The sequence below is a fragment of the Ambystoma mexicanum genome, chromosome 9, assembly GCF_040938575.1.
Source record: "Ambystoma mexicanum isolate Mex_15411 chromosome 9, UKY_AmexF1_1, whole genome shotgun sequence".
In the NCBI taxonomy this organism is placed as follows: domain Eukaryota; kingdom Metazoa; phylum Chordata; class Amphibia; order Caudata; family Ambystomatidae; genus Ambystoma; species Ambystoma mexicanum.
This window is the reverse complement of record NC_090931.1, coordinates 1,338,707,380-1,338,725,222: the sequence shown is the minus strand read 5'-3', so window position 1 is coordinate 1,338,725,222 and position 17,843 is coordinate 1,338,707,380. Positions and strand designations below refer to the sequence as shown.

Below are 17,843 nucleotides of genomic sequence, written 5' to 3'. Positions count from 1 at the left end.
TCAATGATTGCTTCCTTGAATATTATCGGAAACTATATGCATAAGTTACAGATAGGGAGGAGATAGATATATAGGGAGCCTTGACAAAGATTACCCTTACTAAACTCGAAGTTGCAGAAATGGAAAATTTAGAGGCCCCAATCACGATTGAGGCGCTAGAATACGTCATTAAGCTCCTGCCCACCAGTAAGGCCCCAGGGGCAGATGGGCTCCTAAGTGAGTTCTACAAAACATAGAAAGGACCTACTCCCCCACTGCTGGCAATGCTGAATGAAGCGTTTAACACAAGCACATTGCCGGGATCCCTCAGGGTGGCGATTATCATTCCGCTCCTTAAACCTGATAAACCGAGCACGGACTGCAGGTCTTATAGACCGCTTTCCATGCTCAATCAGGATAGTAAAATACTTACAGCAGTGCTAGCAAATAGGATGAGGCCGATCAAACAAACTCATACATCCGGATCAGACCGGGTATGTCTCACGTAGGAATATCTTGGACAACCTTAGAAGACTCCATCATATCAGGAACGTACAGAAGGAAGCTCTCGGGAGATAGCAATAATTTCACTAGATGCAGTGAAAGCCTTCGACTCGGTCAAATGGCCCTGGCTGTTGGTGGTTTTGAAGAAGTATGGCATTGGGCCTGCTTATCGGAAGTGGGTGCAGCTGCTATATTGCAAACCAATGGCGAGAGTGACGACAGGAGCAACTATTTCAGAACAATGGCAACTAGGGCGAGGCACGAGACATGGATGTCCATGATCCCCGATGCTTTTCATTTTGGCGCTGGAGCCCTTAGCTGCGCACTTAAGGTAGCAATATGGGGAGGTAGGAATCAACACTAAGGGTGGGCAGCACCTTATTTCGATGTACGCAGATGACATGCCGTTATACCTGAAGTATCCAGAGGTTATGGAGAGGTATGCAACGCTGTCTGGTATAACAGTTAATCCTAAAAAAAACAAGCATATTCCCCCTGGGCAGGTACGTAGGAATGCCATAACAAGAATTTCCTGTACTACAAATAAAATGGGAGACTAGTACGTTTAGATACCTCAGAGCTGATCTATATCATAAGGTCACAGAGGAACACAAACAGAATACAGAGGAATCAGTGTCTAGAATAAAGAACAGCATTGTCTTTTGGGCCAAGCTACCTTTAACCATGATGGGAAGGACAGCACTGCTGAAGATGGTGGTGCTACCTAGGCTATTAAACTACTTTAGGAACATACCGTATAGGATTCCCAAACAATTCTTTGTCAAGTTACAGAGCATGTGTAGAGGGTTCATATGGCATAATTCCAGGAATCGAATAGCGCTATGGAAACTCCAAAACCTGTATGAACAGGGGGGCATCAGACTGCCCAATTCCGTGGTATACTATGTGGTTAGTCAACTACAATATGTGACGAGGTGGTGTCAGACGACCCTACATCCGAGTCTAAATTGTTGAGAGCCAAATATGTCCCTTATTTCTTAAAGGAGTGGCTGTGGGTGCCAGAAGCACAGCGGGAGGTACAGACGAGATTACTGGATTTAGGGGGGAAAATGTGGCAGAGAGCCTGCCAGCTACTGGAGAACCCGCACCCGTGCTCACCACAGATGCCACTAGTGGCACTGAAGGGAGTAGATGGACAAATGAGAGCACATAAGGAGACAATGGGAACTGCACAGGTTAGCGACCTTGGGAAATGTCTGGTGGGAGGGGAAGGCAATAGGGTTTGATGTACTGGTGGAGGACTCTGGACTACATCGAGGACAATATATCACATACATCAGACTGCTGAAAAGTATAAGAGGGACATGGCCTGAAGCAATACTGAGCCCACAGCCTGAGGCCGTCGTAGAAACATTACATGATGTATCGGAAGGGGGCCAGGAGGTCTCCCGGATATATACGAGCTGGCGGATGTCCAAAGTGGGGAAGGAGGTGGTCCAGACGAGACGAGACTGGGAGGAGGAGGTGGGTGAAGCAATGGGGGATGGGGCATGGATTAGAGCACAAGGGTATCAAAAGAAAGTATCAAGAAACACGAGGTTGCAACACATACAGTTATATATCACCCATAGAGCATATTTGACCCCTAAGAAGATAGCAAAGTTTGAAAGAGTCGGGACACAGAGGTGCCTTAAATGCAGGGAAGACAACGCAGGGATGGTACACATGTTCTGGGCATGCCCGGAGATAGGAAGATTCTGGAGGGAGGCAGCTCAACTCTTGAAGGATGAAGATTTAAACCTGGATATCAACTCCCTGTGGGCATGCATGCTGGGGGGATTCCCCAGGCCATGCAAACTTAGACATGTTGGCAAACTGAAGGACCTGGCATATATACTGGCCAAACGTAAAATAGCTATGGGTTGGAAGGCGTATAAGAGGCCGAGCGGGGATGTATGGTGGCAGGACCTCCACAAATGGGCGAATGCGGAAACTATGTTGTGGAATGAAGCAGGGCTTAGAGGGGCTGAGGGAGGAAGAAATATATACGTTGAGTGCTTGGAAACAATTAGTAGCGACATTGGCCTGATCAGATGGGGTAGACCCAGAAGATAGTCACTCGGGAGATGAGGAGGGGGGGTATGCCTGCGGATGAGAATTGATAGACTCGGTGGTGTGGCGGGCCCGGTGGTAGGGAGGGAAGGTGGGGAGAAAATACAACTTGACACTGTATATTGAATTAATGTGTATATTCGCTGTTGAACTGTAACGTGTACAGTTTGGAATTAATAAAAATTGTTTAAAAAAAAGAATTTGTTTATTATTTTTAGAGCACATCATGTCGTCGGAGGCAAGAGAATTTTTGTAGAAAAAGAGACAACCACCGAAGGTCCTGGTACCTGAGAGCGGAAATGTAGACTGGGAAATGTAGTGCTGGGAAAGGCGTATGCTGTGCTCCAGAGTCCCACCATGTCCCATGCTCAAAACGTGGGGAAGGGAGACCCCTGGCTACCGCATCCTGACTTATCATTTGTGAACACTTCTTTCTTTCTTGTGAACACTATCCCACACTCTTTTTGTATTAGTTGTAAGGATTGGCAATAGGTTTTTCTTAGTATAGGCCCTTTTATTTTGACAAGACGCCCCTTGGACTGTCTTATTATTATTTGATGGTCGTAGCTTGCGCCAATCTTAGATTTAGGTTTAGATTAGGCATTTTTCCAACCTGCATATACAGTTTAATAAACACCTGTGAACTGTGATCACTTGTGTCCGTCTTTACTGTTGCCACCATGAATTCCTTACAGTGCCACCCTCGCTTGGTTCACTTCTATCCTTCAGCCTCCCTTCTCCTGGAAAGTATCTGCACCAGCGGGTATAGGAGATGCAGTATCCCTGTGATGTTGGGAGCGGGGTGCCAAACTGGCATCTCCTTTATAATTCCCGGGCTTCACGGCTGCACGTCCTGGTTGGCTGTTGCTCCTATCCTTGTTTATTGTTTGATGGTCGGGAAGCCATGCCTCCACAGAAGTTCATACCGCTCTGGTTCTCTCCGAGCTTCATTTGTTATGCTTCGAATGCTCTTCCTCATCTCAGTACTGGTGTTTCTTGGGATCTTTCCCTTCTTCGCCCCAGTAGTTGTTATAAGAGTAATGTCCTCTGCCTTACAAAAGTACATGGTTTTAGTCAAGAAGATATTAGATGGAAAAGAGTCTAGTGTATGTGAGGGTTCTATCGGGGCCATACCCTAGATGGTCGTCCTTGTCTTCAGAGCAGGAGTCTCTCCCATCAGATCTTCCCGCTGAGCACCACCCCCCAGGGAACCTATCGGGTAGCAGCTTCAACTCCCTGACCTTATGGGAAGGGTTTACCCCCTCTGGGAGAAGTGACAACATCTAAGGATTCATCACAATGCTGAAATAAAACATCCACATTACTAACGAGAACGTTATGTTTAAAAGTCTGTTTTTTACGCCAGGCAATACTTCAGATATTGCTGAAAGCATAATTTTCTGGAAACCTGGTTCCTGTTTTGTGGAACATGTTGAGTTTTCCACAATATTAGTACACATTTCAAAAAGGCAGAGTTCAGGGTGGCCTGCTTTTTAACCTCTGGTACTGGGGCATTTGGATATCTTTATATCTTGCTAAACACTGACCTCTAGAGAGTCAGAAAAAATAAGGGTTTAAAAATATGACCGATATTGCCTGCACATTAAACGAAGGCTATGGACATTCACAAACTTTATGGATACATTGGATTACCAGGTCCATTTTTACTTACCAAAATTTAGAAACCAAAACTCTTCTGAAGCGCCTTTCAGATCCAAATATCCCCCATAGAGGTACATGCCAGCATCAAAAACAACAGCACTGTGGCTCTTCCTATTAACTGGGCCTGCAAACTAAAAAGGTACACTTTAAAAAATACATATTTGGTATATTAGATTTTCATGACATACAATAATCACAATTGGCCAGTAATAAAAGACATGTATGTACCAAATCAAATAATGGAAGATAATAGTCAAAACATACCTAAAAGGTTAAAAGTTACAAAGAAAAAGAAGGGGAGACTGTATTGAAAAAGTTAATGTATAGAAAGACCCTCAAGAAAGCGCGGCAAGCAGTTAAGTGGCCGGAATGACAGAGGATGCTACTATATCACTACATATTTGACGGTGGCTTGTTTCTTTGTGCTTTAATCAAAACACTGCTGAAAGAATCAGGTGGCAAGTGCATTTGTGATGATAGGAAAATTATATACAATGCAACGGGGAGACCTTACAGTAAGGTAATGGCAAATCATGAATATTGCAAATACAGCACAAGTATTTTTTAAATTGCTTTGGATGGAGGCAAATGCTGAACATGTATAAATGTCTCAAATGTTTATAGCCACTTACCATGTCAAACAGATTTCAAATGGATTTGTTGCAGTGCGAATAATTGGGTGAGCCAGGCAATTTCCTTTTATGAAGCCTCTCGGGTGTCAATTATTTTCGTGATAGCATAACTGATATTTGAGACAGGGTGACCGACGGGTTTGTTTCTGGTGAAAGCAGATCAAATCCTTTGCGAGTGGGGCTTCGACAGACATTATTGCAGATCCGTCTCCCCAGTTTGTTGCCAGAATTTGGCCATGCGCAGTTAGACATGTATGTATTAGTAGACCACTGACGTCACACAGCTGGATTGAGGTTGTGTAGGGTCAGAATAGATCTTCAATCCATTAACTTTTGGGTACGATTGTGTGGACGCCTACCTCCATCCAAGTTGCCCAGATCCGTTTTTCTCCTTTAAGCGAGATCTGTGTCAGTAACAGGAAATGGCCAGTAGGCGTGCACACAGGTCGCAGGGGACGCGGGCAAATGGTGCAATTCACATGCACTGTAGTCGAAACTTGCATGCCAAACATGGACACATGAGAAGCACCCATGTGTGCCAAGATAGTCCATGTCAGTAAGTCAAGCCCCACTGCACCCATAACAAACCGCCTTGGTAGGCCAACAGACAATGTGTACATGCATGCACCCTGTACACCCTCAGCAGGGACTAACACCACCTAGTAGTAGCAGCACTCACTGGAGTGATGCCACCCAAGCCAAACACAGGACATGTGCATCTCTAGGAGACACACACAATGTTGCATGAGTATAATGCAAGCCCGTAGACATGTCTTCCAGATGACCAACAGCATGTCATTCGATTACCAACAGGAACACAGTCCACGGACAGTGACAAGGCTGGACCTTCCACTCCAGGCACAACATCTGCCCCCTCCCCTGGTCAAGCCAGTAGGCGCAGACAGCAGGGCAAGGCTGCTGGGCCACCTTCACCTCCCACTGCCGTGGACACACCAGCAGGTCCTGGGAAGGACACAATCCCCATGGCAGTGCTCAGTGACCCCTCCACCAGCCGGGAAGATTACACAGCAGTCACTAAAGCAGCCACGGCTATGCCACAGCCAACACCTGTCATGGGACACAGTGCTGCCATCCCTCCTGTATCCGGAAGATGCCGGGGTTCCAGCACGCCCTCCTCACCATCACGGAGAGTACAGCCACTGTGGAAACCCATGTGAAAACCACAGATTAGGATAAGGGGGGATGAGGTGGAGCATAGGATGGGAAGTGCATCTTCATGCTTCAGCCCTGGCCTTCCACTACTCAAAAGTGGAGAAGAAATCTATGCACTCAAATACCCAAGTGGGATGGCAAAACACCTTTCTGTGCATCATTCAACTGTACTCTGTGCAGAGAAAACAAACTGCAACTCCCCATCCTATACCACTGGCCGGGCAGCCCTGGATCCAAAAAAGTAAGTCTGACCAAGAAAGACCAACTACCCCTCATTCCAACAACCTAGGGTGGGGGTACACTGTATACTACTGCTCAACCTATAACCATATCCCCACAGCTAGTACCTTTCCGGATGTCCTCTCCATGGAAGAAAGACCTTCTCCAACCTATCCGAGACCAATGAAAGCCAGTTACCAGGGTTTCCCACATTTCCGGGCTATTCAAACACCATAGAAGCTGTGATGGAAGAATGTTAAGGAAAAGCTACCAAAATGAAAAAAACTAACAGAGTCCTAACTAAAAGGCTAAAAACCAGTAAGTGGTCAGCACCCAACTACAATTCCCTACCAACAGTCCCACTGACCGAATACCTAACATTGGTTGACAAAAACATCGAGCCCTGCACTCACTGCAGGTCACCTCACTTACCAAACACATGTGAGGTGTACCTTCATGCAGGAAATAAACATACCTGCGCTTACAACCTGCAAACAAAGCAGAAATCACCCTTAAGCATTTTCTAAGAAATAAAATGCAGATGTTGTAAAATTGCACAACACAACACTACAACGGACGTGTGGGAGGCATCCCAGCCAACATCTGACAACTACGCATCACAAAGAACGTGCATCACAATCACACTTATGCCGGCATATCGCTCACTCAACTAAAAGTTGAAACTCTTTTTTTTTTGTTCTTAACTTCATTTCCATTTTCAGCAATAAAGAAAATATTACATATGTAGAAACAGCAGATGGATCAGGAATATACTGCCAAATACATTTCATTAAAAGCTTCGACCAAAGAAACAATCACATATCCGTCAAAGCCCATGCACATGTAACAACCCCACATACACATCCACAAAAAACAACATAGAACAAAACACAAACACACACCCCCACAATATAATTCTCGAGACTAGATACAACCTCCACAGGCCCCATTAACCCAAGCAGCCTTCACCCATGAAGATCATTGAAGTTCCCCCATTGTTCATCATAGCATGTTTCTTCGTGCAATCTACAGAACATAGTCTTTTCGTAGGCAGAAAGAACTTGTACATCAAAACTCTTGACCATCCACTCACAAGTAGGTGGAATGCTAACATCACAATAGGCACCCGCTATGCGCTGCGTGTTTTGTGCTCAAATCTTTTAAATCATGGAACACTATTATTAGCACTGCATTCAAGTAGACACATTTTTTCCCAAAATGTTCTTAGTGCCTAGTAGTCCATTGCTGGTGAAGCAGCACGGTCATGTCCTGGAGAGTGTGAGGTCTGGTCCCCTGCTGGGCGGCGGGACGCGGACGAACAGACGACACAGACACGACTGGCAATTCCAGTGTGAGGAAATAACCCTTTGATAGGCTTTCTCCTCCCTTTTATTTCCACTCCGACGTGGGCCTGTCACGGCCACGTTGCGCCCAACACTGTCACATGACCATATCACATCCCTTCCCAATGTAGATTTTGACCAAAACAAATTGTGAAACAGTTTGAGCAATGTCCCCTTGCATGTCTGAGGGTACACTTCACATGAACATAGTTCTATCTTATTGTCTCAGGACTTCAGCTAGCTGATAGATTCCATGCAGGACGAACCCACGTAGTCGCACCCTTCTCTCTTCGGGGTGTCGACAACCCCAGAGCTTTACGGCTCTTTAATTTGTTCGGTACAGTCCTCTGGTGTTTCTCTGGGCGGTCCTCCTGGTCCACCCTCTTGCGTTATCTGGACCTGGGGGTACGTGCATTCCTTGCCTGTGTGGTCTCCGGCTCTTCTTGCCATGTAGTCACTGGTATCCTTCTGAAATGAGACACGTTCCGTGTCACTGTCTGCAGTCCTCGGGATGATGTCACCATTCCGTGGTCTTGGTGGGTGGCAATCCGGGGGTGAGACTCGTACGGGAGCGACATTTTGCTGGGGGAGGCACGGTTCTTGACTAGAGCTGTGTCCCATACTTGTAGCTGGCTTAGTGTTGCTCTTCTGGCTCTGTTGTCTTTCGTTGTGTTCTCGCCACCGTTGCTCCATTTGGCCATTATCTACTCGTCGAGGGTTTCAGGTGTGGTGGAGGGGAAGCCCTGTCTGGATAGGGACCCCGAACAGGAGTGCCAATGGACTGATTGAGGTGGCCGAGTGTGGGGTTTGTCGGTACGACCGGAGGAATCGGTATAGCTCTTGCAGCCACAGACGACCTTTGTCGTTCGCAATCCTTACCACTTTGTTGATTAAACCGTTCGGCATCTCCATTTCCTTGGGGCCAATATGGCGTGATGTGGTGGTGTCGTATTGCCATGACATTGAGGAACTTTTTGAACTCCCTGCTCCTGAACGGTGGGCCATTGTCACTTGATTGAGGACGGTATCCCATGGACTGCAAGCATCTTTTCCAGGGCTGTTACAGAGGTGGCATCCGTGAATCTTACTGGTTCCACCTCTGGATACTGCGTGATCTCGTCCACTGCCACCAGGAAGTATGCCTCGTTTGCAATGGTGCAAAAGTCAATGCTGACTGTGTCCCATCGGTGTTCACTCCTGGGTGGGCTGACCATTGGTTCTGGGGGCCCCGATTGGCGGGCAGCCTGGCATGATGTGATATGATATATGATAGGTTATTTATAACGCGCCTAAGACCCAGAGGTTTCTAAGCACGGACCCGGGGATCGAATCTGTGTGGTTCCATGTCGTCTTGCTGCCAAGGCGAGCATGTTGCCACTGAGCTATCCTCCCGAGACTGTGCAGCTTTGCACAAGCGTTATTACCTTCTGTTGAATTTGTGGCATCCACAATCTAGAATTTAGAAATGCCTGTGTTTTGACAATTCCTTGGGGCCTTCATGCGCCAGTTGGAGTGCTCTGTCCTGCAAGCTGGAGGGTACAACAATGCAGCGTCCTTTTAATATGAGCCCCTGAGGTGATGCGGATAGGTTGTGTCTGATGCCGAATAGGCTAAGTATGAGTTCTTGTGCTTGCAGGGTGCGATGGGCTACCGCCGCAAGGTAGTTCTTCCATTCTCCTGACATAATGGCCTCTTTCATGATTTGAAGGCAGGGGTCTCCCTCTGTTGCTGCAATGACTTCATTCAGTTGCATTGCCTTTGGTCATGCGCAGGTGATGTGGCAGACACGTTCTTCTGCTCCTTTTGCAGCCTCACACTGTCATCGTGGCTGGCCTCGGGTGTCGCGACAGGAAGTCAGCTGGGTTGTCTGCTCCGGCCCCGTATTATACTTCCTGGTCAAGCTGTTGAAATTGGAGCATACAGCGCTCTATCCTTGCTGGGGGTGAGGCACTGATCCTTTGAATATGGGTACTAGAGGTTTGTGGTCCGTTAGAACCTTGACTGGGTGTCCTATAAGGTAGACATTGAAGTGCTGGCAACGCCACAGTATGACTAGTGCCTCTTTCTCGATGGGTGCATAGTTCCTCTCTGTTGGCTTGAGGACTCGACTGGCAAATGCGATGGGGAGTATTGTTCCGTCCTGATCTATTTGGGTTAGTTCTGCGCATAGCCCGTCCACTAATAGCTCTGTATTCCGGGACCTGTCAAAGAAGGCCATTGTGGCATCGTCGGACAGCGAGTTTTATATGCGTTGGAAAGCATCTTCGTGTGTTTTGTTCAATTCGTTTTGGTAAATTCCCATAGGGGTGTGTCTGTGGTGGCCAGGACGAGGATGAATCTCCCACAGTATGTCGCCATCCCCAGAAAGCTGCAGACTTCTGTGGCGTTGGTGGGTGCTCGGGCACTTTTCATGTTTGCCATCTTGCTCGGGTCCGGGGATACTATGTTCTTGTATTTGTATTTCGTTTATTTATAAAGCGCAACCAGGCCCAGGGGCATACGGGCGCGTATGTTTTTTGATCATGTTACATAAGAGTACAGTTACATTAGCAAGCAGTAGGCAACAGTTACAATAGTTGCGGTTACAAATAAATACATACCTTGGTATTACAGGTACAAGCATACATGTTGCAATTAAGGCGGTGGGTCGAAGGTGAGACAGATAGTAATATTATTTACAATATGTACAGTGGGTAGGCAGTAAATCTAAGCTCTAGGATGTTAAGCTGTCAATGTGTCCAAGTCATGAAGCCAACCTTTTGGTGTTGCGTTTCAATAGGTTGAAGGAGGTTACAGACCTGATTGCAACAGGTAGTGTGTTCCATAGCTTTGAGGCTTGTACAGGGAAACTAACTCCTCCCGAGTTATGGAGTTTGAATCTCGGTATAGACATAGTGTTAACTTGAGCTGTTCTAAGTGGTCCTGTAGATGTGTGTGGGGTAAGTTGGTTAGAGATGTAGGATGGTGCAAGGTTAGCCCTGGCTTTGTGGGTAAGGGCAAGAACTTTGAGGGATATTCTGTGCTCTATTAGGAGCCAATGCAGATTACGTCTAGTCTCAGAGATATGCGACTTCTTAGGGATGTTGAGGGCTGCCCTAATGGCGTTATTTTGAGTTACTTGTAGTTTGTGAATATTTTTGCGGCTAGTGCCTAAGTAGAGCGCATTACAATAATCTACTTTGGACAAGACTAACGTTCTAGCAAGAGTAATACAGTTAGGAGTGGAGATAAACGGCCTACATGCGGTAATAAGTTTACATGTGTAGGCGGCTGAAGATGCTACTGCATTGGTTTGTTTGGTGAAGGATAATGTCATACCCATAAAAACTCAGTGTCGGCTTGCCAAATTCAGATTTCTATGCATGGAGGTGAGCCCTGAGTCCTTGAGCCACCAGTCGCGAATCATGTTCTTTGTCTGACTTCCATAGACGAGGATGTCGTCACTCACTTTTGTGACCCTAAAGAGATCTTGTAGTACTTTCGTTATTTCATGCTGGAAGACTTCCGCCGCGGAAGATATCCCGAAATTGAGTCTGCGGTATCTTCGTAGCCCTAGGTGAGACGAGAACGTCGAAGTGTACCCGGATTCTTTGGCCAGGCGGATTTGATGGTACCACAACCTCAGGTCTAATTTTCTAAAAACTATGGCTCCTCTGAGGTCCACGATCAGTTTGTAGATTGTCGGGGTGATGCCACTCTCCCGTCCTATGGCTACGTTTGGTAGGCACATATCGATGCAGATGTGCACCGCTTGAGGCTGCTTCGGCTTTGCACTCACCACCATGGGAGCCAACGACGGGTTTGGGCCTGTAGTTTTCTCTTTGATTCTGAGGTCTTGCAGTTCGTTGAGGTCGGCCACTACGGCTGCCCGCATGTGTGACTCTGATGTTGGACGGCTTTCTGTTCCACTGTGTGGTCAATGTGAAGTTTTACTGTTCGTCCTTTCAAGCAGCCAATCCCTTGGAAGAGTTTTGCATGCTTGTCCAGCAGACGGTCGATTTTCTTGGTGTGTATCGCAAATTTGAAGAGGATGAGCTCTAGTTTTTCCACAGTTGGGCAGCTGAGTATGGTCTCAATCCCTGCATATACAACATATATCTGTGTTTTGCAGCTTCTTTCTCCATATGCAAGTGTCGTTTTGAAGTATCCTTTTTCTGGTAGTGGTTTCTTGCACCTGTGGACAAAGAGTTGTACTGTCTTCCAGTGTTGAGCTGGTCAGCGGTGTAGTTTTTCATACTTGGTGGCTGGCATGACGTTAACTGTAGCCCCGGTATCGATCATCATTTTCACTGGTATCTCCCCTGCCATCACCACACAAGTGAGGTGTGATTTTGTGCGCCGTTGTTGCTCGATGGGTGTACGGCTGAGATCATGAGTGCTCCCTCTTTTGTTCATCGCCTGTGCCGAGGCGCACGATCTGGGGAGGACCCTCTGCTTGATTGGTCATCTTCTTCGCTGTAGCTGTTGACATCCTCGGCCTCTACTGCCCGTGCTCGACCGTCTGACATGTTTTGTGCCCGTCTCAGCCGTCAGTGTGATCCTAGTTCCTGTTGTCAGGTCGGTGTGACTGGGGCCGTTGTTGGTGCGTTTCAACTTCCCATCTTCTGGATTTGTCTGATGTTCGTAGCTCTTTCGGGCTTTCGTAATTCAGGCACACAGCCACAAAGTGGTTCAGCTTCCCACATTTGTGGCATGTGGTACCAAACGCCAGGCACGGCTGCTGCTTGTGTGGTAGTCCTGCGCACCACAGGCATCCCTGGGTTTCCCTTGTGTGGGTGCCTGTTGGCTTTTCTTGTGTTGCAAGGCATTAATGGTGGTCATCCCGTTTGGGTTTTCTGTGTCAAGCGGCAGTCGGCTGTTCATTTGCTCCTATCTCTCCCATGTGTTAATCAGTCCTCTCTCTCTGGCGCCGCATGGTGAGGGGCAGGTTTGTTTCAGATAGTATCGTCCTGCAGAGCTTTTCTGAGGATAGGCCGTGGATGACTTGTTGCCGGACGGTCAACTCCTCGTCCAGGAAGTCACACTCAATGGCCATTTCTCTGAGACGGCTGTGAAAATTGTCAATGTTTTCATTGGGGCGCTGTCGTGCCTGGCTCATTTTGAACCTCTGAAAGTCCGGGCTCAGCTGTGGCTTGAATATCTTTGTTAGTACAGCCTTTGCTGTGTCATAGTCGTCCTCTGTGCCTCGACTGGGCAGTACGTTGAAGAGCTGCAGGGCCATCGTGCCTAGGTTGAGCATAAGCAAGGTCCGCTTTTCTTCCGGGTCTATGACTTTTCTTGACTTCATGCAGAGTTCAAACTGCTGAACCCACAGCTCCCAGCAGAGCACTGCTCTAGGCCCAAATGGCTTCATAAACCTTCCTTGCGTCGTGTTGAGACATGTGCTGGTGTCGGGGTTCTGTCCCTGATCATCTACTCTAAAGCAGGGTGAGGCGCCATGGTTATCTGTTGAATTGCTGTGCGTGTCCTTCACTGCTTGTGCATTTGCTTTGTGCCCGGTGTGGCTATATGTTGAAAACACGTATGTATTATTTGTTGTCCTTTCCCTGCATGGCAGGTGATTGTCTGCCTTTCCCCCACTCTAGATGCACTTGCTGGGTTGATGAGTCTCTGGTGGCCTAGCGGATGCTGTAAAAGGTATGCTGTATCTTGGGGGGTGCGTGGCAGGTGGCGCTCGTTCGCCTACTCCCAGTTGTGTGTAGCCCTTTGTCCTCTGCAACCTGTTGAGTGTTGCTGTCCCTTTCCAGCTTCTCCTGGACTGCTGCTGCACTATGTTTGGCTGGGGTGTGGCTTGCAGTTGCTCCGGTCTGCCCATCTTGCCGGCCTCAGAGCGGGCATGTAGAGGAGGTGCGACATTGGGCGGGGGGAGCGCTGTGTGTGGACAGTTGCGTGTGCCGATCGCTGCAGGTTATAGATCCCGTCTCGTCTCCAATGTGATGGACAGTCCCCGGCTGTGCGGCGGGACGCGGATGAACAGACGACACAGACACGGCTGGCAATTCCAATGTGAGGCAAGAACCCTTTGGTAGGCTTTCTCCTCTTTTATTCCCCCTCTCACATGGGCCCACCACGGCAACGTTGCGCCCAATACTTGGTCACCTGACCATATCACAGAGAGGACACAGTTAATGGAGCCTTGGAGCTCCTTCATAAAGATCCCCAGCAAATGAGCATGTGTGATGCTCACACATGTGCAAAAGAGAAATCCTGCGCCCAGCAGTTCGCTGGCACAGGGAATAAAGAAGGTTGGATCTATGTCTCTTGCGTCTCATTGCCACGCTGTGGCCTGTGTGTACTGCCCATTATGTGTACCAGCATTGAGTGATTCTGAAAGTACCCACACAAGAAATGAGACAAGCACTACCCTGCAAATCCTAGAACAAAATGTTACTTACACTCCCATATCTTGCACACACAACTCCATTTGTTACACATGTTAACATTATGTTCATACTACAATGCAATGCTTTGAAGCTAACAAGACGTCAATATTCTACACTGCCAAAAGCAGCACTGATGCTCAAATGATCCCAACAAACCACTAATTAAACAAAAATATAGTCCCCTGCCTCCCTCTGATAGCAGTAGCCCAGTCTGCCATTCTGAAAGACCAAAACAAAAAGGTAGTCATTAACTTGCTGCATAAGTACATAAGAACTTCAGAGTTCACTCCATCAAGCACAGCTCTTGCGTTTCCCTCCAGAACAACACGGTTTGCCTGCTGACAGCAAGCCCTCCATCCCTCCTTCAACGCTTGGCAGCTGCATTTTCGTCATCCCATACGTGTGTCTCACTAACTTAAGCAGTGATCAGACATGCAGAACGTGACCATGGACAATGGTCCTTTTCTCTTGCCACCTCAACCCTCAGGCCGATCTGCATACTGTTGCTGTGCTAGATATTACATGACCTTGTTGCTCACGCAAACTCTCTGCCCAGGGGCCCAAGCCCCTCTCCTGTAATCAGATTGTCTGGGCTCATTATGGGTGGTAGCTGCTTGAACAGATCCTTCCCCAGTAGGCCTTTCTACAGCCGGCAATCTAACCATCTGCACTGTGTTCCTTCGGCAGCTACACCAGGGCTTCTTGCAGAAGCTCTCATATCAGCCCTTTGTCAGCAATCTGATGATCCGCCCTGGATGACTGCTAGGGGTCTCTCTCTTTGCTCGCAGCCTCTCTGGGTGTTCCCTGGCACCTTGTCTATACCCTGGGTGTTTTTTGGCACTGTTGCTTTTTTTGGCCTTCTCCCTCCGTGTGAAGTGGGGAGGGTGCCCGAGGGCAAATCACTCCCGTTCCCCTTCCGGGCTATCTCTTTTCACAGCTTGATCCACAGTGATGCGTGCAGCAAATGATCACACACCTTTCGTATTCACTTTTCTGTCGAGTGGGAGTGAATTTAACGCTCATTTTTATCTATCTCTTTTCCATCTTCTGGGTCGGGAGCCTCGGATCAGGCGGCCATTGCCGTCCGCGCCCCCTAGTGCTCTCCTTTATTACATTTTTTAAATGTGTAACAAAACAAGAGTAAAGCTCTCAATGTGGGATATTATAGAAAAAGGTAATATTACTGATTTGTTTCGAACCATCTCTCAAAGTCCTCAACCTTATGGGGTTAGGAGGTAAATAGACAGCAGTCCAGACAATGGAGGCTTCGTTGGACAGCCATAGCAGGGAGGATAAAAACATTATGGCAACAAACCATTAAACAGCAGTGTTCTCGTAGATACATGACAGCGTCTAGGGTTATACTAATCTCACACATTATTCAGGGATAACCTAAAGTAGCTTGCAGCCTCACGGTATATTCCCAGCGCTCGGACCCCTTTCAACAAGCCAGCGAATATTAGCAATATTTATGTAGGAGTTTTCATATTATCATTCTTAGAAACAATAGAAGATTCCTAAGCCAACATTACATTACCATGCAGTGTATGGATCCCAAACCTTCAGAGAATGTAATAATCCAATAAACTACTGCTTGAGGATTAATTATAAGTATCAACATCTCAACTACAAACCCATCTCAAATGTGAAGTTAAGGGATAGTAACATTCCTAACCAAACAGGAGGATTAAACTTCACAATACTTAATAGTGTTTGAGTCACTCCTCAACTAACATCCAACATCATCTCTCGTCTATATCAGTGGCATTTTCAGGGATCGGCTTTAATAATTCTACAACTCAAAAAAGGCTGTGTCTTCCCAGGAGACTCTTAATTAGCCAGTCGGTGCATTCCTTGCGTGACATCTTGAGTAAGGAAAGATTTCTTTAATGTACTTAGCCTGCTTTTCTCAGTTACAAGTGCCAAGTAGGGAAAAGTAGAATTTATGTAGCGGGAACATCAAATTCCCTTTTGTAGATGCAGCTTTCAAGATTCTCTCTACATCCACTGCATTCACTAACTTGACAATGAGTGTTGGCCCTAAATGAGTTTCTTCTTGTGTAGCAGATAAGTTGATCATGATTTAATAGCACATATCCATGTAAATGGGATCTTCTAGTTCAAGCATCTTGGGAAGCTAATTAGTAGCAAAGGCAACTGTATCCTCTGCCTCCACACCAGGAGGACGGCCGAAAACCCTGATCTATTTCGCTCCAACTACATTTTCAAGATACTCAAAAAACCTGGTTTCTATTACTGTGTGTCCTTTAATTACTATTCCCAGTTCTGTCCCCATCTGTTTCACTGTTGGAATCGTTTGAGCGCATTGACAATCCAGCTACGTCATTTTTTGTTCCAAACTTCAGGTGCTAGATTCCAGTAGTACTACTTCTTCATTTCATCAAATTTGTTCTCCAGATGAGACATTGATATTTTTATATGGCCTACTGCAGCTGTTATGGAGCTCTGTAACAGAGGAGAGTCTGGGCCCATTTTGCCTACTTGACGAGCCACTTGGAGTAAAGAAGTCATAATTACCCATCTTTTTCTTCCGGTTGACATTCATGTTTTTCCTGTGTGAGAAACCTGAAGGTGTCTCACCAGCTAGTCCCTAGGGATCTGTCATCCAGGTGGCCAGGACATGGCCATCGCTTTTGGATTCAGTTTCTGGGGGTGGACCAGTGTGGGAGGATCACCTGGATAAGTGTTCTCGAGGGAGTGGCAGTGGGACACCGGATGGTGAGACGTGGTATCCCCTTCCCTGTAACACCCTTTCCCCGTCTTACCAGGTAGGATACCTAGGAAATCATGACACAAACACCTTCTAACGGACAGCTCACCATGAGCGACAACGGACTAACACCAGAGCCGTATACCTGACATGTCCCAATACAATGGTCAGGCAAGGTCAGGCAATTACTGATCATTACACACACCCGACTTCCATCACACTTCCCCACACGGATAAAAGGAGGAGCACAAAAGCACACGAGGAAACAGCAGTTCTAAGATGGCAGTTTAATACGAGGAGAAAGACGGCGAGAACAGAAAAGCTTGCAAGGAGGGAAGTACCCTTGACCTGTAAAGACAGTTACCTTTGTGAACCTTGGAAAGTAATAAGCCCCAATACCAGGAACGAAAGCTGATCAAACCTGCAGAGTGTATTGGAAGTACCCAGGGCTCTCCCGCGTCGATAACCAAGGCGGGGAGGAGGGATTGCCGCTGTGGTACTGTCCTTGGCTCCTACAACAAAGCAACGTCAGTAAAGCTAGCACAGCCGGTGAGTCGAAGAGACTGATACAAACCAGCCTGTGTTTTGAACCAAGGTTGCAAGCGGCAACATTGTATGAAGATAAACAGTGTGTAAGATATATGTGACGAGCAACGTGAATATAAGTAGAAACCAAATGAGCCACTGACCTTTGGTAGGCCAAGCAAAGATACCCTAGACGGAGTGGTCCGGCACCATGTGGGTGCTCATTCGAAAGTCTCGGTTAGGTTTCCAACTGATGATAATTGTTAGAAAAGGGAATCTTGAGCTCGAAGTAGTCCTGCACCAGGTCAGGCTGTACCTTGTGCACATTCAAAAGTCTTTGATGATTTTAAATATACTGCAATTGGTCCGAGCCCGGCTTAGGGGTAAAGAAAGTGATCTGAGCTTGGCTGAGGGGTGAGAAGAGGCTTGGACACAGAAGGTTCTGATGCTGGTAACGGAACTGTATCCACGTGCTGCAGAAGCCATAGTGTGGGCTTTCCTCGAGTGAACCGCCTTGCCCTGTGCTAAAAACATGGGGAATGGAGGCCAACAGCCCGAACATCGTAACCTATCATTTTGTGAACACTTGTTTCTTTTTCATTAATTATTGTAAATTAGC

At 47.1% G+C, this 17,843-nt stretch overlaps 1 protein-coding gene across 1 annotated transcript in view; it reads right to left on the bottom strand.

Annotated features, from left to right (window-relative positions):
• The window catches only part of LOC138489118 (leucine-zipper-like transcriptional regulator 1 homolog), a 406,596-nt gene that overhangs the window by 145,596 nt on the left and 243,157 nt on the right, over window positions 1-17,843 (bottom strand). Inside the window, exon 6 of the mRNA XM_069616746.1 lies at window positions 4,229-4,349. Within this exon, the coding sequence (XP_069472847.1) occupies window positions 4,229-4,349 (121 nt within the window). The remainder of the gene's footprint in view (window positions 1-4,228; window positions 4,350-17,843) is intronic.